This window comes from Haliaeetus albicilla, chromosome 7, assembly GCF_947461875.1.
Source record: "Haliaeetus albicilla chromosome 7, bHalAlb1.1, whole genome shotgun sequence".
Taxonomy (NCBI): Eukaryota; Metazoa; Chordata; class Aves; order Accipitriformes; family Accipitridae; genus Haliaeetus; species Haliaeetus albicilla.
The window spans coordinates 1,398,868-1,424,051 of NC_091489.1; the positions used below are offsets into that span (position 1 = coordinate 1,398,868).

General features: G+C 44.9%; 1 protein-coding gene and 1 long non-coding RNA gene across 2 annotated transcripts in view; one reads left to right on the forward strand and one right to left on the reverse strand.

Annotated features, from left to right (window-relative positions):
- Positions 1-370: 370 nt before the first annotated feature.
- Positions 371-25,184, reverse strand: part of LOC138685931 (uncharacterized) — a 31,746-nt gene continuing 6,932 nt past the window's right edge. Inside the window, exons 3-7 of the long non-coding RNA XR_011325305.1 lie at positions 21,011-21,136; positions 10,740-10,817; positions 4,638-4,753; positions 4,346-4,485; positions 371-2,769 (exon numbers count right to left, since the gene is read on the reverse strand). This is a non-coding gene — a long non-coding RNA (uncharacterized lncRNA). The remainder of the gene's footprint in view (positions 2,770-4,345; positions 4,486-4,637; positions 4,754-10,739; positions 10,818-21,010; positions 21,137-25,184) is intronic.
- On the forward strand, positions 16,839-20,970 carry CCR7 (C-C motif chemokine receptor 7). The gene has a single exon (XM_069786354.1). It carries the CDS (start codon positions 16,936-16,938, stop codon positions 17,938-17,940), a length of 1,005 nt encoding a protein of 334 aa, XP_069642455.1. The 5' UTR covers positions 16,839-16,935; the 3' UTR covers positions 17,941-20,970.

The window sequence follows — 25,184 nt, forward strand, 5'->3', positions numbered from 1 at the left end:
ACCTCTCCTTCCATCCTTGGAATTGGCAAACGTTCCCAGCAGTCCTAACTGCTGCAATATTGAGAAAAATACTCCTCATCACCGATTCAAGACGAGGATTGGTGCAGGTTATGTGCTTGCCGAGGTGGATGAGCTGGAACGAACGCTGCCACCAGGAGTCCCTCTTACCCTCCCTGCCACCGCCTGCCTGCAGACACATCGAAAAACACACGGTCTTACCCTTGGTTGCAAATTGCTAGTAGTTCTTACTCTTTTTTTGCATCTAGTAAGTGCCAGCCAGCAGCAGCAGTATTTGTTGTAGCACATGTTTTTTACGACTGTGATCAGGGCTTCAAACTATGCAATTATCCAGGCTGTGAATTCAGCTCCCCCCACCTTGTAAGGCTGCTGGTTATACCAATGCATCATATGCAATGCATGCAAACTGACTTACTTGCATGTCTCCGTTTACGACTGTGAGTGGCAGTTATGGGTTTCTAGCTTCACATAGATTATGGCAAATAGAAATTAAAAGCATTAAAAAGAACTTGGAATCTATCTTTTCTTTTTCCAACTAACAAGAAAAAGCGGTAGCAAAAAATGCTTCATCTGTGACAAAGGGATCCCTTGGAAGAATCCTGTGCATGGGGCACTGAAAAAGGTTGTTTACAGACAAGATACCTTGCAAGGAAATGGGGAGAAGTGCTTTCCTGGAGTGTAGGTGAAGCTTTAGGTGGTATATGCCCTGGGGAAGGCTCAGGCTTCTAGCACTGCCTTCATGAAAGCACTGCTGGATGGTGGTTTGAGTAAGTCTCTCCATGTCTTGTACCAGAAGATGGAACCAATCTGACACCACATCCCTCCACAAAGGGCAGAAATTAAAATATTAGCCCTAGATTTTATGTTTAAGTTGCTCTTGGATAAATGTGACCAAAGAGAAGAGTGTAAAACCACTTTTGTACACGCAAAGGTTTGTATGGGCTGATCATAGGAAAAGCTCCAGGAAGAATCTTCCAGCCCAGCACATGTTTTCTCCTGCTTGAAAAGGAAAACTGTCAGTCTCTCACTGCAGGTATGACTTGTTTTTCCAGGCAAACTGATGTAATTTCCACTTTGCTCTTGGATAACTTGACATGACCCTGCTCGGTAATCCTGCCACAGCTGATTCAATTAGTCAATAAGGGTAATTTATAGGTACACTAATTTAACTTTCAATGTGAATTAAGCTACAATGACTTAAGATCACATTAATTCTGAATAAGCGTGTCTTTGTGTAGGTTTAATGCAATTTAACTAATCCACTTTTGTCCATGCATGTTAATTTATCAGTATATCCTTGTACACTTAAGGAAAAAAAAATTAATCCAGAGTGCAAAGTTTGTTAGTAATGGTTTCTGGGATCTTTGAGTGCAAGTGTTGAATAACTTTCATTTATGTCAATGCTTTGTACCACAAACTGTCTCCTCTACTGAGGAAGGGCAGGATTTCATAGCAAAGTAACGAGGATGCACTAGTGTTTTGGCTCAAGCAGTGCTGTGGAGATGAGACGTGGGTGCAATAGTTAGCACAAACAATCCAGGTTTTTTTGTCTCTGAACTGTATTGCATTAAAAACTACAGAGCTGGGCCCTTCCAGGATTTTACTGCGAGGTAGCTGCTGTGTGCCAGTGACCTGCAGCACCTCTTCAGTAGCAGGTAAAGCTTACTGCAGTCATTAGGCTTCGGTATCTCCCTTTGGAAACCTATTGCACTTGGAAGCATGAGATTGCAAACTGCTCTCTTCAGTCCATTACAGATTTTGTGCTCACATGTGAACTAGGAATGTGTTTGTTGTTATTGTTTTGGATCTCACCTTGAGTAGAAACCATCTTCAGCCTGTTAGCATTGCCTCACGGTAGCATCTCCACCGAATTGGGTATAATGCTCCACATCTTTAATTCAGTACTCGTATAACATACACGGCACTACTTCTGCTAAATTGCTTCCTGTCGGGAAAGGGGACAGGCGATTGTGGTGTTCAATAAGCCCACTGCTGTCAGGAACGATTCTTCTCGCAGTTAGAGATGGAGGGCAAGGAATTTTGGATTCGAACCTTGACTTTGCTCTCTGTTCTCGGTGACTCCTACTGCCTACCTAGACAAGAGAAATGCAGGTGTAAGTGCTGTAATAAATGCTCATACAACTTCAGCAGAGGCTGGAAATTGGCTTTAAGCTCTCTGGGCACCTTGGATATAAACTGGCATTGCTGTACTGCAGAAGTGTGGTGTTTAATCATGTTAGACAGACAAACGAGCTGTAATTGCACTCCGTTCTCCCGGGCAGGCACCCAGCGAGTCCCGGTTTCATCTCAGACTGATTGCAGCCATAACTGTTCATGCCTCGAAGGAGCCTGCAACACTTGATCAAGGTTTTGAATGCTTAAGTGCTTTGATTCCTGGATTTGAGTCTCCCCTATGTATGCAGAACATTATTGACAGTGATTCTTGCAAATCTCTCCCCAGTCGGATTTGTACTGATAACCAAGTGGAGATCAGCTACTAGACTCTAGGCATGAAAGCATGAATCCTGCTCTGGTTTAGGTCTGTCTCACTGTTTTTGTTCTCGGTTCCCTTCTTTCACTTTGACGCTTTTTTTTTTCCACATCTTCAAGGGGTTTTTTTGAAGTGGTTTTGCAGTTATTGGGCTGGTGTCTTATTTTGTTGTAAATTATCACGTACAGCTTCACTTCTGACTTGTAAAAGTCTACAATTTCTGTAAACAGCTCGTTTCAATTTGCTTTTTTCACTCAATTCTGTTAAAAAGGCAAGAAAAAGCCATTTTAATCCTGGCACCAGGAAGCTAAACCAGAAAGAGTGACAGTAAGGACAGAAAGGGCGTGAAAAATCACAATATGATTTTTTTATTATTGTTATTTTTTAAGCCCAGGGATGAAGAATGCCACATCTATGATAGAGAAGACTGGATGGGCTCTTCTTGGAGAAACCACTGATGGGATTATTCCCTGTTTCTATACCCAGTTTTCTTTCAAAGGCCGCAGGGGATTGGTGTTAAATCTTACACCTTTTGAACATGGTAACGTAGGCTCACAGGAAGGATGCTTGCTGTATGGTCAGCAGACACTTTAACCCTCAATTCTTTTTTAGGACACATAATACTATCTCTTTATTTCCCTAAACAATTAATTGCTCATTAGGGTTTGATATCCTGTGGGAACTTCCCAGCAGTTTGCCCACCTGTGTGGGAATGAAGTAGAGGGAAGGCTTCAAAACCCTCTCTAGACATAACCAGTGGCCATGCACAGTTCCTGCAACATCCCAGGAGTTTTTCTTCCTTTTTTTTTTCATCTCCTCTCCTTTCCCCACCTGTCATTCTGGGGTGACCACTGTCTCCTTCATGTTAGTTCAGGCCAGAAAGGATCCGTTTGCTCATCACAGGTCCCTCCGCATACAAATGGACCTGGTAGTGTGGGCAAACAAAATGGAGCAGGTCTCATGGGAAGCCCCCCACCCCTGACCTGAGGGCTGAGGAGACGGAGGAACCAGCAGCACACGCGGCCAGCAGCTGATGAGCCGGCTCGGCCTCTGCACCTCAGCAGCAGAAAGCAGAGCGTCTGTGTTTCTGCCAGCCTGACTTCTCCCCACTTGCGTCTCTGGGTACGTTTCCCTTGTCACAGCTCAATTCCTGGATGCAGGCTGAGGAAGCTGCTTTAGTGCAGAGCAGATGTCAATCTGGTGAAACTGCTTTTTTTTTTTTTCCCCCCTCTCCAGAAAAAGAACTGAAGAGAAAGGCCATCACCCGTGACATGACGCAGGCATGAAGAAGGTAAATTCCCAGTGACACCAAGCGTGTGCCCTTCCCTCCTGGGACTGACCAACAGGCAACGTGGGCAACTGCATGTCCCTGACGAAAGCCTGCCTGCTGTGCAGATTACTTCCTCTGCTGGAGGATAAGGATCTTTTAATAACCTCATGGTGAGATCACAATCATGCGATTTTCAGGGCATCCCCTACAACTGCTCTAAGAACTCCTCTCGGTGAGGAATCCCAGGTCAGTACTGGTCTTAATGTCAGGAATTTACTCACAATTTCACTTCTCCTATTTTGTTTGCTTGAGAAAAGACTGTGTCAAAGCCCCCCCAGAGTAAACCTACTGACTTCAACACACAAACTTTCCCTGCGTGCCTCCCAAAATGCCAGCTCAGTAGCTTGAGAGCTGAGAGGCGTGTTTGTGGGGAGATCCCAAGTATCTTGGTTTGGCATTGCCGGGCAAAGCAGAACAGCAGAGGAGCTGTCAGGGTCCCTCCCTGATGTAAGAGGAGGGACATTACTGGGAAGCGGGCAGTTGAGTCAGGTTCACCCTTAACTCACCAATGCTTCTGTCTAGGTGACTCTGGCTTCCTACAGCGAAGGGGAGAAACATTCCCGGTGGTTTAGGTCAGCAAAAGAGCAGAACAACAGAGCTGAGAGCTGGGAGATGTAGCTCCTTCGGTGCTTCACGCTGTCTTGTCCTGTGGCGGGATGCAGGGAAACAGAAGGACAGGTCAGCAGATTGCAAGGGACCTACAATACCTGGATTTGAACTGTGATGCTTTTGCTTGTATGCAAAACCTTCTTCAGTGCTCAGCCTGAAGCTGGGCTTCAGTAATGTCAGTTTGCCTACCTGAAACCGCTCGTGCCGTTTGCTCAGCCCCGTGTGAGCCGATCCCCGAAGCGGTGCGGGGGGCTCTTGCATAGCCATGGGCAGAGCTGGCTGCAGCTGCGTGGACTCTCCACCTGCTGAGAAAGTGATGTTTCAAAGTCTGTTTTCAACTCAATTCACTTAAAGCAAAATTAGTGGAAAATACAGGAAGGCTTTGAATTCAGGATGTAAAAACATCTTGTGCTGTGTTTTTCTCAGAACGAATTACACCTTGCTGAGGTGCAGTAGAGCCTTATGAGTTCTGCTTTCTAAGATCATACAGCCTGTGCGTGCTGGCCAGGCACCATCTCCTGTGAGGCACTGGGATCCTTTCTGCCTTGGGACGCCCGTGTGACTTAGTTGAAGGAGAGACTGTACGAAGTCCAATTTTACACACAGGACAAAGATGTGAAATACAGGAACTAAATTCCCATGAGATATTTCATTGCTGAATGAGTTGCAATTTAATGTCAGACCAATTCAAGATTACATGTTTCAATTCAGTTCAGCAAATTCAATGTTTCAGTTCAAGTGGAACCAACCGGAACTGAAATCTTTCTTTCTGAGCTAACTTGCTGTGGAATTTATTAGGAACAGTGTTTTCTTTTGAGAAGTCACTTTGATGAACAACTGCCATCTAGCTCTAGTACTGTGACCTGGGCAACAAATTTTAATCACTCTTCTTGCAGTGGAGGTCAGCAGAGTAACCTAGGTTCTAACATAAGTTACCAGGTATTTTCAGCCTTTTTTTTTTTTTTAATAGTTAATTTAACTTTAGGGTAACAAATGTGTTCTTGTGAGCAAACAGCACAGTGTGGCTTTCTTGGGCATAGACTGGGCCTGGCACTGTTGAGAAGCGTGCTATGTTTGTTCATGCAGGATCACGTTTTTGTAAAAGATAGCTCATGAGGTGCACACGTTAAAGGGAATATGTCAAAGAGACAGAATCACTAAGGCATGAAAGGACTGCAAATATACACAATCAAATTAAGCAAAGCTTTAATAAATGTTTTGAGAACTCCCTAGGTATAAAACATGACCGTACAAGAAGACTCAGTGTTATGAAGGCATAGTAAATTGTTTATTTTAAAATAATTCTCATTCTTTTTTAAGGAAAACTATTTGCTTTAATTGGCTCTGACAACATAGAACGTGGCGTGAACCAAAACTTTGAAGTTAAAGCTTGGGAGTATGTGCAGAAAACAAACTGCAAACCACCTGCCTGCCTCCTTTCTCTTGTTGTCTTTGGCTTCAGCCACCATGGATCTGGGGATGGATTCACTGAGGTCTTACAGCCTCTTCCCCTCGCTTTTAGTAGCAGTGCAAGTACAGAGCAAATCTAGGTGATCGTGCCTATCTCTACATACCCACCGCTCCCACAGACAGCACTGTGATTATGTTTAAAGGCTTTACACCCACCATTTCTAAGTATTCTGCCTGTACCTGAGAGAAGTATTTCATCTCTAGTCCTTCTTGGCGGAAGTGGTTAAAAGATAAAACTCTCAAAGGCAGCGTACCTGCTTGGATAATTGATGAACAAAAGGAAAACAGAGCAATAAATAGAGTCACAGAGATGTGAACTGCACCTGCCTACTGAGATAAGTCAAAAGCGAGTGTGCCTAAAAGCCGGTGATGTGTACTTAGAGAGTGCTAAGGAAAGTGTCGGTCACCTTCTGTGAAGTCAGATAAAAATGCTGATAGTCTTCAAGCCTCAGCATCCTATACATGAAATACCCCAGGATGGGATCAGAACCACAGTGGCACTGGCGTACTGAGAGGGAAACATTGAGGTTTTTAATTGACAGCGGGGCTGACGCAATGTCTAAGGAAGGCCTGAAACTCTGGATGGGTGTTTACATAGGATCTGAGACCACCCATGGGATCCTTCACTTCAGATATATTCAGTTTGGGCTTGAGAGAGCTAGGGAGTGAAACATGTGGCTTCATGTTGAAGTAGTTGACGTTAAAACTACCAATCGCTTGCTGCCTTGCCTATAGGATCAGACTCTTACATGTACTCAAATTCTACTGAAGTTCTCTTTTGGCTGCGGTTAGCCATTACACCGTCGTAAAATAATTTGAATAGAAACATTCCACCGTAATGTTGGGGTTTTTAACAATACTGTGCTGGGGGAAACAAATTGGCTCTCCCCAGCAGTGAAAAGTTCTTACTCTTCCCAAGAGCCACGGACTACCAAATACTCACGGCTTGTAGTGTTTTAATGCTTAGGAAAGGCATCATTCCCAAAATGACTTCTGCTTGGATGCTGGCTGAAGCTACTTGCAGTGAGCTGGATTCTGCCTCCGAAGTTTGTACGAGCAGCAGGGCTGAAGTGCTGGTGTTGATGTAACTGATCAACTCATTTAACACAACTTAACTGCTCCTTGTAATACGTATCCCATATAATAGTCAAATAATTAAGACATGGATCAGATTACCCTGAAAAGGACAGTGATTCATGAGAGCCAGACAGTAGCTGCCTGGCACTTTATAATAGCTATTTAACTACACAGTTACTTGTCTGATACAGAGTAAACAGATTATCTCTAAATTGGCCTAAATGGAACACAGGTAGCATAGGTTTTCCTTTATTTCAATTTGCTGAAGCAGAATAGTGCCTCTTTATGTGTTTCCCAGCCACATAAACATTGCCTGAGTTGTGTTCTCTCTCTCCCATGAGACTGGTCTTTCTGGATGGTTTTGGAAGTTTCCTGCTCAGTGAACTGGCTCATTTGGGTCCATCCTGAGCTGCTTCACCTTCCTCCAGCACTGCGCAGGTGACCGGCGTGTGTAACTGCAGGATAAGTGCCAGGTGCTTTTGAACCAGTTAGGGATTGTAAGCTCTATCTGGGATTCATCCTGTGATGCTTTATTTTTTCATCAGTCTCAGCTGCAGTAACAGCATTGACACATTGTAAGAAGAAGATGCAGAGGACAAGATGCCAAAGCAAATACTTTTGAGTCATCTTGGAAGGACAGCAAGTTCATGAGGAGCTGGTGATGTTTCTACCTGTTAGAGGAGTTTGTTCCAAGAGCAGGGGTCCACCTTTGACAGCAACAAAACAAAAGCCACTGATTTGTATTGAAGCCGATCAATTTAGGAACAGGACTGGATGAAGTGACTCCCTGTCAAGGCAGCGACCAGAGCTGACAGTGCTGCAGGTCCTCCCGGGGCTACGTCCTGAGGTTTGAAACTTCTGCAGTAACCGCAGAAGCGCAAAAATCTTTTGAGGAAGATGATGCATGCTGATACTCAGCAGATGGTAACACAAAACCACCCAAAAGCAGAAAGCGGGGGGAAAGTCCACTTACTCACTTGAGCTGCTGATAATCTAGAAAGGATGCTGCAAGCGTGTGGGAGAAGAGCACGGGGATGCTCAGCACTAGCAATCCTGCACACTGAGATTTTTCATGTGGTAGTTGAACACCTTCCCCAGAAAGGGTCTGGCGGAGGAGATGGGAATTGTCCTGTTTCCTACAGCACTGGGTTCTGGTGGATGCTCTGGCAGGTGAAGCAGGATCTGCCGTGGAGAGGAGAGATAACAAGAAAGGAGACTCTTTCCTCTTGCCCCTTCACCACAATTTCTCACGTGTCAGTGCAAAAGCAGAACCCACTTCATTTCACTGAGTCTCATTAAAAAGTGCTCGTCCGCAGCCCTTGGCTGCATGTGCTGAGGAAGCACCTGAACACCCCGAGTGTCTGAAGGCAGCGTGGCACACAGCACAACGTCCCTGTGTTAGTGAAAGCACACAGAGGAGGAGGAGGGTCTGGTAAATGTCAGTGACGCCAGGGTGTGTCACAAGCTTCTCGCAGAGGTGCAGGAAGTATAAAAGACAGAGTTTCCCAAAAAGGGTCTCTGGCAGGAGCTGCGGTGCGTTGAGGCTGCGCTGGAGCATACGATGCTCTTGCTAACCTTGTGACTTCACCTCTGTTTGAAACAAGACCATGGATGGTGGTGAGTACCTGTTCTGCAGCCTCTGGCTTTGTCTTCAGCTTTATTAATAATGCCAAATTCATGCCCTATGACACATAGATGAAGCACTTTTAACAGACTATTTAAACAATATAAAAGACTTTCATCTTCCTCATATATTTTTTTAATAGTAAAGTTCTTTTTTACAACTCTACTTCAGAAACACACACATGAAAAAATAGGCTTGGAGGCAATTTCAGGGAGCTATTTTGTCCCAAAGCAAATGAGCTCTTCTCACATAATTTGTACCTTTTCTTCTATGTTCTTAATAAAACATTAAAAAAAAAAAAAAAGAGAATGCTATCTCCTTGGCAATATTTTAATTCAGTGAATAAATCAAGGAATTAGGAGCAAGTACATCTAAGTTTATTGTTGGCTAAGTCTGTCCAGTCTTTTGCAAATTGTTTCTATTAATGAATATCTTTACTGCAGCAATAAAACTTTGCTGCAAAAATTATGGGTTTGCGCTTGCTCCAAGCTGGAACAGCGCTGAGTAAGTGCATTTGTTATGGGTCTGTATTACCACAGATTACCCCATCACAAAGCACGCAGAGACGAGCAAGTAAGCAAGAGAAGCCTCTTTTCTTTGGTACATGACATCCCATTAGCCCAGGAGGCACAAGACAGTCTGTTTCTGTTTCCCGCTGAAAGTTTCAAATTTTCTTTTGCCATTTATTATTGTTCTTTCACTCCAGTGCTCTGCAGTCACCAACCTCCAGAAGCTTGAGCAGGTGGGCGGCTCTAGGAGGGGAATAGCACTGTGGGTTGGAGATGTAGCAGATAAGATGCAGGCTCTTCTTTTCTCTAAGACTATGATGTATTCCTTTTTTGCTTGTTTTTATTTTTTTTATTGCTCAAGTATTTGCAAACACTAATCCCAGTGTGACTAGGGAGTGCAGGGAAGAGGAATAAATGCATTAGCCTAGGTCAGTAAGTTAGTTTATAACCAGATTAACCAAACTGGGTTTATAATACAACCGCTACCTCTCTGTGCCAGAGAGCTCGGTCAGAGCTGCAAGAAGGATGGTGAGAGGGATGAGACAGTAGCTATGGAGTTCATCCCAGTAAAGCCCTGTTCCAGGTGTAATGAATTAAGCCTTGTAACAGGATGAAATGGGAGGTGTCACTGCCTTTTCTCTGTGACATTTTCAAATCAGAGCTTTAAATTAACTGGGATGTGAGAAGGTTCCCTGTGCCTCCCCACACTGCAGCAGGCAGTATGCAGGGAGGTGTAAATGTCCTGTGCGAAGTGCTGCAGACAGAGCTAGAGACAGCCTGTGAATACACCAAGATTTGAGCACCCAATTCCCTACAGGTGCCTTAGACTGTAGCACAGGAATGGGGACTATTGCCCTCTCCTTTTTTGAAGAAATTAAGATGCAAAATCTTAAAGTGGCTCATGCAAAATCACACAGCTAGTGTGGTACAGCTGGGAAAATAACCACTTCTTTTTGTCTCTTTGTCCGCTGTTTCAGCCCCTAAACTAGTCCTCATTTTCCAGGCAGGGATTTCTCCTCTTGAAAGGTCTGCAGCTATTTCTGGATTAAGCAGAGGGGTGTTCCACATAGAGTGCAGCTGGTGCTGAACCCTGTGCTGCCTTGGGAAGGGGGAGCTCAGGGTCTCCCAGCCTCTGAAGTGACACTGGGGAGAAGCAGCTGGGGGATGCAGAATGCTCCAGCGGTGCACACTGGAGGTACTGGGTCCCATGGGACCCAGCAGGCAGAAGCAGGGAAGGGGCAGAGGGAACTCTTCTCAGGGATGACTCCTCACAGCTGCTGGCAATCAGTGGCTTAGGAAATCCATGAATTTTGGAATCCCTGCATCCAAACCAACACATCATAATCCAGTGGGGCCTGCTCACCACACATCACTCTTCTCTCATTTAAACTTTTGGCTCTGCAACATCATGTGGGTGCTTTGTGGTTTCTTGTTTTAAGGGGTTCAGTATTTGGGGGGGGTTGTCCTACTATTGTATTTCAGAGGAATATTCCAAAAGAAGTATTTCACAGCACTGGAAGATGCACAGCATTATTCCTTGCCTTTTTTTTTTTTTAACAGTTATATAGGAAACATGATTGGCTCACTTAAATTCATTCTTAACTTGCTCACCTCTGCTTATCTTGTCTTTTGATTCACAATTTCCCAAAAGGGGTGCAGGCAGATAATTAACTTTCTTCTGTAACAGATCTAGGAACACATGAAATAAAAATATGACTTATGTTTCACTGGGTCTATTCACTCCTGAAATGATGGTATCTTTCCTCTGCTAGTTGTGAGAAGTAGAGGGGAAAGGTGGGGGGAGAACAGGGACTGAACTGTTAACTGCCAATAGTCATTGTATCATTTAAGTATGATTAATATTTCTCAGAAATACCCAGTTCTTTCCCCAAAAGTCTACTATACAGATGGTGAAGAGGCACCAGAAACCGGTACATGTTTAAAGATATAAACAGTACGTTACTCGCTGCCTACATACGTGCTAAGGTGCTCAAGACTGAAACTTTTGCTTTGCAATTCTGGCCAACAGAAAAACATTCTTTCACCACGAGGGTTTAGCCAGAGCAGGTTTGCTCAGCTTTGCCAATACTCCCTAAAGCATTCCCAACTCTTGGTTTTCACTTCATGCATTCCTCAGCACCAGCAGAGGTGAGCAGCTGCTCCTCCACACTGGCCCTGCTTAGAGCCTGACCTGCTTGGGTAGGAGCTGACCTAGTGCTTCATTCTGCAGGATTTTATTTGTCCAGTCAGTTTTAACCATCCTACATGGCTGTGTTTCTTCTCCTCTTTCCTCCTCTGGGTGGATTTTCTGCTACCAAATATTTCTTACTGTCAGAAGCTTTTCTGGGCATACCTGGGGGGGATTCACTGCTACTACAGCTTCTTTTATGTTGCTTAAGATTGGTTGCTGATGCTGAGGGAGATTCAGATAAATTGGATGGGGTTCATCTGTCCAAACTCACCCAGCCTTCTGCCATAACATGGCATGAACTGCACCCCAGATGCCTACCTCATGGCAGTTGAGCCATACCTTAAAAACACCCATTTCTTTCCCTTTACTATCAAGGCAGCCTAAACAACTAGCCACATGTCAAGGGCTATAGTTCAGTGGGATGAATCCCACCTCTTGCGTTTACTCTATGGAGGAGGATTTTCAAAACTGATGGGTCACTGTCCCCTCTCCCCCACGCCCTGCCACCAACAGCAGAGAGCAGACCCCTTCCCTCTTGCATTTGCATGGAGCAAGTCTCCTTTCCACCTTCTCCCAGGTCCTGCAGGACAGGAGCATGCTTTTGAGAACTGCAGCAAACCACTGCATCACCAGCTGAGGGACATGGGGGCTGACATGGGGCTTTATAACACATCTGACTCATTTGCTGTAATGGGGTTTTGTTGTCTTTTTATAAAATGAGGTTTCTATTTCAACTGTTTGTGGGGACTTTTGAGAGGGTTTTTTTCTTAATATTTTGAGGAACAAAACTTTAGGAAAATACCCACAGCAGAGAACTGCCAGAGGAAAAAAAAAAAAAAAAGAAAGAAAAAGTCAAGAAAGCTACCTAAAATTGCCTATTGAACTCCAGAGTATGTCTCATTTCGTCTCTGCAACTCATTTGCTGCTTCTCCCTCTCCGCCACTGCCCTGGACCCCTAAGAGCACTGCAGGGAGAAGGGAGTCTCATCCAGTCTGTCTGAAACTGGTGACACAGGGACTTGCTCAACAAACTCACACAGGAGGACCACAAGTCTGCGTTGCCTCTCTGGTTATGCCTTTGCAAATGCGTAAGCTGAGGTGGGGGGACAGAATGAGGAGAAGAAACAGCGCAAGCTTTTTTTATATTGAAAAATCATTTGACATTTAAGACACTTGAAACAGCAACCGAGGGAAGAAAAAAAACAAATAGCGTGAAGATCTTCAAAGGAATGATACTTAGCTGAACTGTTTCAGGATCATTAGTTGAGTCACTTTATCAGTTCTATTTCGTTAGTCACTTCACAGTGTGTTAAGAAAAAAAAAAAAGAAAAAACCAGCAACTCACCAGGGCTGCAAGCTCATGACTTTTCAGATTAAGTAAAGGCTGGGCTGGTCCTGGGGCTTGAAGGGGAGATGCAAAAAAAGCAGAGGAAGATGGTACCGCTCTTAGGGGGCAATTGTCCTGGGCTGGCCAGCTGGTGCATCAGCCTGGCACTAGGCGGCACCGCGTCCTTTGCATGAGGCAACAGAAAACTGCAAACCAAGCAATGCACTGACAGAGTCAGATTTCGGTTGGTGCCCTTCCCCTGTGGGCTGAGAGTGGCTCTTCTCCTCTGCCTCCTTTTTATACAGCTTCTAGGAAGTTAATTGCCTTTGAGGCCTCAGCCCCTGCCCAATGTTCTTGAGATGGGCCAGCAGAGGTAATTATTACCCAGGCACAGGCAGACATAAGCACCAACTCCAGGAGTCCCCTGGAAACCAGGCTATTAAGAAGGTGGAACTGAAGACTAAAGACTCCAATGGCTGGGCTTTTTTTGCAGAAGTCAGGGACCCCATGCCTGTGTCCCAGGCAGGGAGGGCAATTACAGTCTAGGCTTGCTTAAATTCACCCAGCAGGTGAATTTAAAAAACACAACATTATACCAGCTACTAGGAAGAAAATTAACTCTATCCCAGCCAAAACCAGGACACAGGTTTAAGTGGTTGGGCTTGCAGTGTATTTCCTGTGTATAATATGCAAAAAAGTTAGATTAGCAGTTTGAAGGGTGAGATGGCTACACCATATAGTCACCAAACCTCTTCCTGCAGTCTGGGACTGATCAAAGTGAAAGTCATCAGACACACCAAAAATACAGACAGAACTTAGTCCCCCTTAATCCTCAAGCCCAACCTTGGCATACTCCATTCCTGACTGTAAACTGCACTATTACACCTTTCAGAGTCCCCCCAGGAGGATTCAGAGGTGAGGGGTGTATGAACATAAATAAGCACCCAGCTGCATAAGTATAAAAGATGAAAATATGGGAGAAAGGCAAGGCACAAACTTCTACAAGACATAGTGGGAAGCTCACATACAGCTCTGGGGATCAGAAGTATGAGGGTTTTTTCACATGTCGCTGAGGATCTCTCACCCACTCATACATAAACAAGCTTCTCCAATCACAGATACCAAAAGTAACTATTTCTGTTATTAATGATGCTATTGCACGTGACAAAGTGGGGATACTGGTGCAACAGTTGCAATTACCTGAAGTAGTGGAAGTTCACCATCCTGGTCCAGTGCAAGACCTGAACAGGAGAGCGGCAGAGAAGGGAAGGGTGCAAAGGGGCTCTGCAAAGAAACAGAACAGAGCTGCGTACAATAAACTGCTAAGCACAAGATGGGCAAAGGAATCAGCCAAATTTATGAACAAACAGGCTTATCCACAGGGAGAAAGCCATACTCTCTGAAAGAAACAGGCAGCTGGAGCCAAAGGCATCTCCTGCCTCTGCCCGAGCCTTGCTCAGTGACCCTGGACCAGATAATCATCAGGGAAGTGAGGGGCTGCAGCGCAGGGAACTAGCCAATGCCTAGAGAGACATCCTAGGATGAGCAGCATGACAGGGATGCTGATGCCAACTGATGACAGCTGATGCCAACTCTCCCTCAAGGAAGGACAAATCTTCTGCTTGCGCCAGAAGAGACAGAGGTGAGGGCTTTCTCACAGTTGCCACATCACCTTCTAGCTTGAGCAACTTTCAGTCGTAACTGCCCAAGGTAGATGCTGGTACAAGCTTTAAATAGAGCAAAGAGAAAGCTTTCACTGACTTCTATGCCTCTGCTAACCACAGCAGGAAGAGCTGTTTGTCTGAGATTGCTCTCACCATTATCACATCTGGCTCTGAATTTTTCCTCCCAGCTGTCAGCATCCTGTATCTCCACATCCAAAGGCAGCAGAAGCCAACTCTGATATTTAGAGACAAGCAATAAATTTCAGCCAGCTTCAGTCATGTACATCCTGCAGGGAGCAGAGCTTTCCTGTTCTGCAGTCCAGTCACCGCACTGTCAGGGAACAGCTGGGCCAAATTTATTGCACTCACAGCTGTATGTTTTTACGTGGGTTGAGTATGCTACGCCCTCACAGCTCAGAACAAGGCACAGGAGACAGGCTGCTGACTGTCTAGGAAAAAAAAAGTATAAAATAAAAATAGGTACACTGTGCATGAGTTAACTGTCCTTAGCTATCAGCCTTTACAGATGAACCTGGAGGGGCCAGACTCCCAAGACTTAAATCTGTGCTCTGACAGTAACTTGTTATGTGACCCTGGGTTATCCTGTTAGCATCTTCATCAGCTTTTAGTTTACCCAGCTGTGGGGAGTTTTGCAGGGTTGCAAATGCCATGGTCAAGTATGCTACCACTGCTTTTTCAAAGTGAGCATCATGTGGAAATCCCCACTCAACTATGAACACTAACACAGTGTCTCCTTCTTCTATAGGCAAGCAGTTAAAGGTCACCCTTGTTTTCAGCCTTCCTCTAATTTTTCAGGTAAGACATTAAAAACATTGTTGAAATCCAGCTGCATTTGTGTTGTGGGTAAAGAGAGATCTCGAAAACTCTGACAGGCAAAAAGCAGCCACCCACAGCCCTGCAGAGATGCATGGGGACATGGCTGCTCACACTAAGGATCCAGCCTGCGCGGAGGTGGGTGGTGAGACAGCAGAGCAGGGCTAGAGGCCAGAGGAAAAACAAACAGGAGGAGCGAAGACAAAGAGAGAACCAAAACAATGACACACACTACGATTTTAAGATGGCCTGGACTGTTAAAACCCAGTCCCCTTCTAGCACCAAAATGAGCATTTTCAGGAAAGACAAGAGCATCCTACGCTGAGTGCTTGCGAAGAGCCAGCTTGTTGCAAATACCTGGTCAGAGTGCTGGGCTTTAACTGAGGTCAGTGTTGAAGAGCTGGCGTGCCCAAGGAGGAAGGGCTCAGCATCTTCCTCTGCCTGTTCCTCCTAAGAGTAAACCTGAAGCAGGAAGGAGAACCCAAAGCACCGAGCTGTGCTGTGACCAGCTCCTGAACCGTGGACCCGGCCCCGGTGCTCCCACAACCACAGGAGCAGCCTCCACCACACCGTGACCCCCAGCTCGGGCTCCGAGAGGCTCAGCAGAGCAGGGAGAGTTTTGCAAGCCCGTTTCTTTTCCCTTTCACTTCTGGTGGCATGCCTCCAGAGAGCAGGCAGGATGTGGTGAAAGCCAAGCCTGCCTGAGATGGAGAGCGAGCTAAGATATTCGGTGATAACAGGTAGAGGTATCCAGGGGAAACCTTTCATCTCTGTGCAATGAAGAGAAGGTACTGGAGACTAATAAGTCACAAAAAAAGCAGGGCAGAGATACCACAAGCTCACTCTGCCCTGTAGGTTATGACAGTGTAGGAAGATGAAACGAGAATAATCAGAACTTAAATCAGGGGCAGGGGCCTGAATGAGACACCAGCAACGTGTCCGTGCCAGCACGGTAACAGTTTCCTGCTTCGCTCACTGCATTTCCTCACGGTCTCATTGACACCTCTATTAATTTAGCAGAAAAAAACAGCCCAGGGAGGCTCCGGCTTTGTCTTCCCACGGAGCCCTTTGCTCGCAGCCCTGCTCAGCAGGCTCAGCCCTGGCTGGGGCGGGGGGGCACGGGGCGGCAGCGGGACCAGAAAGCGCGGGAGGACACCGGCACTTGCCGTGCCAGGTTGCTGCTGGTTACAAAGACAACCGCTGCAGTCCTCTTCTAGCACTGGCACAAGCAAGCAGGGGAGGTGAGCAACAGGGATATCTCAGATGGGAGAAGGGAGGGAATACTGAAGTTATAAAATGCCTAACGAGTACAGTCCGTCAAGAGGAAACGTTACCCCTGCTGAGAGAAGGAGAATGCTGAAGGATGTATTATTTTCCCCATTTTATCCGACAGCTGACTATGTACATACAGCTGTATGTGGGTCCTGAAACATTCTGGAAAGCAGCCACACGTTTGAGAGTTTGCAGGTGTTACTTCGGCTGAGCACTAAACTAAACATTTCTCATGGAATTCCCGCTTTGAGCCCCAAAAAACCCCACACCCTACTTATGGGAAATGTTTTCAGCCACGAGAGCTTGCCAACTCTGTTCATGATGTTGGCATGAGCCACCCCTTGGGAACTCCCTGGGACTTCTCTGCAGCTGGGTACTCCTGCCTGCTTCACAGCCCGAGATGGCCACAGAGGGGCACAGTACCTGTCCCAATACACTCTTCTTTTCTTCCCTGTTCTAGTTCTGCACCGGGAACAACGTCACCGATGACTATGACTCCAACACAACCATCGACTACACCATGTTCGAGACCCTGTGCGAGAAAGAAGAAGTCCGTAACTTCCGTGCTGCCTTCCTCCCAGCCATGTACTCCCTCATCTGCTTCACAGGACTGCTGGGGAATGGGCTGGTGATGCTCACCTACATCTACTTCAAAAGGCTCAAGACCATGACGGACATCTATTTGCTAAACCTGGCTCTGGCAGACATCCTTTTCCTGCTGACCCTCCCGTTTTGGGCCACAAGTGCAGCCATGCACTGGCTTTTTGGGGAGTTTGCCTGCAAAGCCGTCTATTGCATCTGCAAAATGAGTTTCTTCAGCGGGATGCTGCTCCTCCTGTCCATCAGCATCGACAGGTACTTTGCCATTGTTCAAGCTGCTTCAGCCCACCGCTTTCGTCCCCGCATGATATTCATTAGCAAGGTCACATGCATCCTCATTTGGCTCCTGGCCTTCATCCTCTCAATCCCCGAGCTAGTTCACAGCGGTGTAAATAACTCAGACAACCATCCCCGTTGTTCCATCATCGCTAACGACTTGCAGACCTTCAACACTGGCATCAAAGTGTCCCAGATGGTTTTTGGCTTCTTATTTCCCCTAGTTGTCATGTCCGTCTGCTACCTCATCATCATCAAAACATTACTCCAGGCCCGCAACTTCGAGAAGAATAAAGCCATCAAGGTCATCATCGCTGTGGTAATTGTCTTTGTTGTCTTCCAGCTGCCCTACAATGGTGTCATGCTGGCCAAGACCATCTCAGCCTTCAACCACACCAGCTCGTGTGAGGAGAGCAAGCAGCTTGACATGGCAGATGACGTGACCTACACTCTGGCCTGCTTCCGATGCTGCCTCAATCCTTTCCTCTATGCCTTCATCGGCGTCAAATTCCGCAACGACCTCTTCAAGCTTCTGAAGGAGCTGGGCTGCCTGAGCCAGGAGCGCCTCTGGCAGCTGTCCACCTGCCGTGAGAGCAAGAGGTTTTCCTTTGCCATGGAGACAGAGACAACTACCACCTTCTCCCCATGAGCCGAGCTCCAGGCAGACTTTGACCGAGCTGGAATTGTTTTGTACACTTCCTCTGTTCTGAATTACTGGTAGAGCGAGACCTGCCACTACTGTAGGAAAGACAGCTGTAAGAGGAAAACCCAGGAGCCTCCCCATATTTCAGGCAATGAGCCCTGCTAGCCAACACTCTCGTGGATGGAGAGACTTCAATAAAGCTGCGACTAATAGCAAAGTAAGGGAGAGGGAGACCAGTGAGTCTAGAACATATCACGTCATTTCACCTTTAGTCTTTCCTAGTCAAAATGAGTAATGCTCAAAATAGAACATTTTCCCTAAAAGCAACAAATACCAAGACAAACAGACATTTGTGCAACAGACTTGCTTGTTTTAGAGCTGAACTTCCAAGAGCATCATCCTTGCTTTGAATGTTGCTTTTACCAAGACTACATATTGCTCTTCCATACCTACAAAAATGATGCCCATTGCACTGATTCAGTCTTCAGGACAAAACAGCACCAGCAGCCTCAGGCTCCAAGCTTAATCCAATATAATACAAATTAACAGAAGCTGTGAAGTATGCTAGCACACAACTCTCTGCTCTGCCTTCCCCCACGAAAAGTCAGAAATTTCCGTAAGTAATACGAAATCCATACATATGATATACATAATTTCAATAACTTTGTATATAATTGTGGCAACTCATATGTTTGTTAGGAAAAGTACAAATTCTACTTCACTTCTGCCTATATCTGGTGTTTCACCTATAAAGAAGGAGCATCCTAAGGACTGCAAGTTATTCCGTCCCAACATTGACTTGAATTCTTTAGAAATGCTGCTCCACTCCGGAAATAAAGTCTCCTTTAGCTTCTAAAAGGGCATCTGCCTGCACAAGGCTGATGCAGGGTTAGCTAGCACAGTTTAGATTCAAACTTTTTGCAGAAAGACAAGTTAGTTACAAGTTCCAAATAACTGATGTCTTTCCAATCACCAAACATACAAACTTGAACTAAGAAACAGACACTTTGCACCAATTCAGCCAGGTGCTTAAAATACATTTTTATCACTCAGCCATCCAGCCTGGCCCAATGTCATCCTTACTCCTGACATGCTGAGGGACTGTTTTACTCATTCACTTGATATAAAGCATGTGTTTTAGTGGACTGGTGCCAGAATCCTCAGAATTTTAAAGATTCAAGCCCAGGGCAAATCCATATGCATTTCTTAAGGCAAAACACCCATGGTCCAAACACTTCAGTCCACCAGTATCTGAAGCTTGCTCATACCTAGCTTTATTGGCTGCTGCAGACACAGTCTGCCAATTTTCACATACACGTGTGAGCCTTCTGTGCTATTGCTTGCCAACCTCAAGAGATAAACAAGAATGTGGGTTTTCTTCTCCCCTCTCGATCAACATGTCTTTCTAGAAGGACTTCAGCAGCTGGCTTTTAAGTCAGATATGTATTTCACTTATAAGCTATTGAAAATGTGTTTTGCATTCATACTGTCAGTGCTAATAAAGATGCCATTCACTGTGGTTTGATTTAAATGCAAAGGACAGTCACGTGCTGAAGATTACTGCCAGGGTCACGTACTTGAAAGGAACATGGCAGCTGAACAACAGATTATTGTCATGTAAAATAAGACCTTGAAAAGAAGCCCAGAATGTAATGCCAGTTGGTGCATTTACTAGAAGAGAGAAGATTCCTACCGACAGATGAATACCCTGGGAACTGCCGTCCTCAGACATCTGAATGTCAACTGGGGAAGAGCTGCTGCAATTGTTTGTGCATCTGTTACTGACTTGTATGCTCTAATCCCCATAGCGCGCAGGTCTCCCCAGAGCCAGACGTCAATGGCGAAAGGTCTTGGCCAGGTACTGCTCTTGGTGCTGGACAGGAGCAGGCTAACTCAGCAGAGGTACATAGCCTCACCCTCCAGAGCAGCAGCTGAACAGCTTTGTGGAAACTGTAAGGCATGTTCCAGTGGACATTCAGAGCCATGCAGAGCAAAACACACTTACTAAAAAGCCATTTATACTCTTTTCAATACCACACGTGGATCCATTAGGAGTGATACAGGGAACTCTCTGGATCATAGGTCGAAAAACATTGCTTTAGAGACATGACAATTAAAAATCAACCTTTCAAGGAAAGAATTCCATTAGATGGTTTTGAGACAGTGTTGCCAGTTATATAGCTAGCTGCTATCATAATGAAATAAATTCTTCTTCATTAACCACGTGGCTCTGGGGTATGGGATTTTGTCGAGAGCTGGGATTCAGGAAGAAAGCACATTCCGCTCCGCATTACCTGTCTATGCTGAAGTACAATCCTATGCAACCGTTTAACGCATTTTCTTTTATAATGCCCATGTAACATGTACAGAAGTGCTGCTTCTGTTATATGAAATGGGGGGTTACAACTGACACTGAATAGTTATTTGTTCTTGGTTTGTTCCTATAGTCCTTACTCAGGAAAGACACTCGGCTAACGAGAACTTTGCCAGAGCAAGGAACACCCATAATACAGGGTCTTTTTAGTTTTCTTCATCAGTAACAATATATTCTTAATGTATATTCATATATGTTAAAGCTGCTTTACACAGAAAAAGTTAAGTATGTACATGAATGTACCCTGAAAATACACTGCTTTAACTAAAACTTTTTATGCAAAATACATTCACCTAACTTATTCTAGCAAGGAAATTGCTTCACCAAAACATGTAATTGTACTTGTCTCCCATTTGATAAAAGCCATTCCCCTTCTACAAACTGAGAAGTCTTCAGGTCTTTATTGACTAGAGGTATTCTAAATATGAAAACATGCAGCTGCTTCCATACAAATGAAATACTAAAAGCATCATCTGGGACAGCTGCATCTGGTGCCTCCTCAACAAGACAGCAGTGACTTCAGACTGCATGGCTTTTTTAAAAAAAATAAATTTAACGGGCAAAACAAATTGGCCACTTATTTAGATGAATCATCTTAACATTGGCCTAAGATCCTAACTCAAGATTCCTCACTGAAGTGTGAAAACTGACTGTATTTTGCCATTTGTGGAAAATAAATTATAACAATTTTTTTAAAAGTACCTTTGTTTTTCCATTGCATTTCCTCCATAGGACATATCTTTTATGTATCATAATAGTTCATATCGTATCCTTCTGGTCCTGTCAAGAGCTGTTTGTTGATCAGCCTAGCTTCGTGTCAGTACTGCCCTGCAGGAAAAAGAGCATGTAAAATAAACTAAAGTAGAAAAAATTTGGTTTACTTCATCTGTTGAGGAATTATTCAGTAAACAAGTCATCAATAGATTAAGTAGCAGCCTTCACTTTAACCATTAACCCAACTGCCTTAACACTGCTCCACTACTGAATATACCTGATGGCTACTTATCAATGTTTATGTGAAAAGTCTTTATGTTGTAACATTTTATTGCTGACTTTTAAATTTTAAAAGTCAGTAATGAAATACCATATTACTGTGCAAATTGCACACAGAGGGAGGCAGTGACCACAGCTCTGGTGGCTAGAACACCTATATACAATGTAAGAGCAGTAATTGTCATGCTATTTTAGATGAGCTGCCTATCTAATCCAGCTCTGCAACTCAAACAGGCCAATGTAGCATGATTAACACGCACAGAACATTTCTTCCTGACCTCCCCAGTTAATTTATGCCTCAAGGCACACAGGGATGATCAATAGCCTTTACAAGAAGTGTCTTATAATTGCAACCATGGAATCAAAGAGGAAGGAACCTCAAAGAAAACCAGAATACATGAAGCTTGGTATTTGAGTGCCAAAACTAAGGACCATTTCTGCTTTCACTAAACAATGCATGTCTCATGTTTTCTCCCTAGAAAGAAAGTATTAGGCTAGTTTCAGCATCCGGCCCAGAAGTTCAAGCAGTGATACGGAGCATCTCAAGACCATAGCACCACAATACCATTCTAAATAATGACAGCCTAAACCCAAGGCTCCTTAAATAAACATTAGGTCTTGCTTACCACAACTACGTCAGATGTCTCAACTGCCCTGAGTCCAAGGGGCTCATTTGTGCAAGAGATGCAGCCTGCTGAAACAGGAACTCTGAACCAGATCATACAAAATATGAAACAGAACCCAGGATTTGCAGAAAGCCACCATGCTTTTAAAAATGGCCTGTACTTCTCAGAGGTGACTGTGAGCCAAGCTTTTGAACAGGAAAGTTCCTGAATTTTAAGAAAACAGAGGCTCCAACTTACAACCTTAATTTAAACCAGTAAAACTCAGCCCAAGCAACCACCCCACATCACACCTTAGGCCACAAATATCCCAGCCAAATTACACAGAACCTGTTACAGGAAAAAAAGGTGCATTTCTAGGACAGATTTAATCCATTTTAGTACCTTTTACCAGCAAGACAGAAAAAGAGGCTTCCTTTCACAGCACCCTGAGAGACTAGGGCCAATTTCCCTTTTAAATCTTCTTTAAAATGTCAATTAAAAAAACCTGGCCCTTGTTACAGAAAGGGGCCACCGGTGTGCAATAAACCACATCAAAAGCAGGAGAGACATCCACCACCTAGTCACAGTCATGCAGACTCCAGGTGGTTCCTGCAAGCCCTTCTCCAAGTCATTGTGGGAAACCTCTTCATCGCTCAGAAGCCCTGGACTCCTTATTGCTCCAAATAAAGTATCACCGCTCATCATTTCTCATTCCCTGCCAGTTCTTTTTCCATGCACGTGTGCTAGTGTGTATTTTTAAGTTACGGTTTAAAAGCCCTCAGCGCCCAATGGATCTGGGCTGGGCGCGAGGTAAACTGGAATTAGGAGGAGGTAAACTGGAATGAGGCCTCACTAAATGCAGTTGCTCCCATCCATCTCAGCGCAGACATTGGTTTGTCCTCTCCCTTCTTGTGCTGTCCCAGGCACTGCTTCCCATCACTTGCTGGTGAACGAACTGATTAACGTGACAGTCGAAGGGGAAGCTGCTCCAGGCACAGCTGTGGTTTCTGATGTGCCACCTGGGTAGCTGTGGGAGGGAAGTCTTTGTCACCCTAAGAAAGAATGAGCTGGAGTTAAGCGAGGCAAACAAACCCTAAAAATAATGCATGTGGGTGATGAGGAAGGGTGGTGGCATGCTGCAACCATCAGAATAGCTGAGAGTGGGCTATGGTTTCCTCTCCTCACATCTTCTTCTATATGGAAAAATAACCCAAACTCCTGCTCCGGGCGTGAAAGCGTCAGATCTCAGGGGAGAACTTCTTGCGCAGCCAATTCTCTTCCTCCCCAGCTTGTCAGCAGAGCTGCCTTGCCTGGGGGCCACCTCCAGTGGTAGGTTTTCTCTCCAAGGGGAGAGATTTCTCCCCTCCTACCTGAGATGGATCTGGGGAAACTGAAGTCAGCTGAGACCTCAGCTGCTCCTTGTTTCTATCATCACAAGCAGCCTCCTAACCTCAAAGCAACTAGATCAAAGGGCCTGACCAGACTGAAAAGTAGAGACTTTTGGTGGATTAGAAGGTGGCAGGACCAGCTCAGAGCCTACTCTTGGCACAAAGGACAGGACCAGAACACACAGTTGGAATATAAGGAAAAATAACTAGAAAAACAGCATCATGCTGCATTTAATGACAGCAGCACAGTCCACTACTAGACCACCTTACAGCCCCCGGTGTGGTAAGAGTATGCTTTGGGGGGGCTGGAAAAGAGAAGAGAATGGACGTGTAACATATCGAATAACTCTCTAGCTTCAAATGTGGCTGACCATAAAAACAGAAGATACACAAAGGGATAGGATCTTAACAGGGGTTTGCTGAATTTTTCTTAGATGCACTTCCCAAAATGGGCAATTTATTCCTTGTGGTGATCTGTATCAATAGCCAAATGCACAGTACAAAAAGGTAAGAATGAGAAAGATGGAAGAAGATGAAAAAAAGAAGGTGGCCGACTAAAGGAGGAAAAAAAAAAAGATCACCTAGCAGTATTTGCTCTCTATCAGGCCTTTTCCTGCTTGACTGCCCCTTTGTGCTGGCATGAACCTTCGGACTGGCACTGCGCAGTTCCACCCAAAGGATGCATGGCCAAGGTAGCTTCAATGTTTGCATGTTGCCAGTAGTGGTACCGCAAGGGGGAAGGAAGATCAGTCTGATCCAACGGTTAAAACTTCAGACAAGACTTAGAAAATACTGGTCGTATCCCTAGCTCTGCTCCTCAGTGACCTGAGTCAATGCTGCACTTCCTCCCCAAGCGCTAAAATAGACATAAAATGTAGTAACAGGAGTGTACCTACCTCTGTTACTAATACCATGTATGGGAACCTTCCCGCCCTCTCGCTGAAACCAGAAAGACGACCTCACGTGTTTAGATTTTGTAGAAATTGCAAGTTTTCAAGTATGCACACGCACAGCTCTGGGCAGCAGGCTAACCTATCTCCAACCTGCATTGAAAGTTATTTTTCACTTTCGTCTTTCAGTAAGACCCCAGTTCTTCACAGAGCTAAGAGTATTACCCAAGCAGGGAGTCAAATCTTCTTGATATTAAACAAACACCTGTCACTGCTACAGCTCATTGCAAAAATCTTATTCAGGTCTTAACAAGTATGAAGACTTTCGGTTCACCTTCACCACATGCATGGCAGATGCAGAGCCAATCTAGGCATGATCTCATATATTTGTCATTGCTGAACCCATGCAAATCTTCAGCTTGCAGGAACCGAAACTCTAACTTCCCTTCCTGCTGCTTTGTTTTTTTTAATTCAATTGTCTAAAATAAGATAGCAAGCAGATATTTACTTTCTTTGCTGATGAGCACTGTTGCACAAAACCCTAATTCTTGAGTGATTATGTGCTTTATTGGGAAATTCCTGTGACTGAAGGACAATTCTAATGTCTAGAATCATCTTGCAGGATAAGAAAAGACCAAATAATTTCCAGTACAACAGTTCAAAAGGCCTTCCAGGATTCAGACTCTGCACACACTGCCCTGTACCAAAATCAGAACTTCTCCCATCGACTCTAGTTCCTTCTTCTTTAACTAGGAGCATGAACTAAAACCCACTGAAAGCAAAAGGACCTTTCATGAAAAGCCTCTGCATTACCTTGGGAGCTGGTACGAATTTTTGATGTTATGTAACATAAGAGAGAGAAGAGGAGGTAAAATCCCAATGGCTATGCACATGCAACCAAGTATACTTCTGAAAAAGCACAGGAAAGAGAAACCACCTAGTATGTTCTCCCCTAGGTGCTGAGAGTTTTACTGGGTTTGCAACAAGAGCAGACGGATTT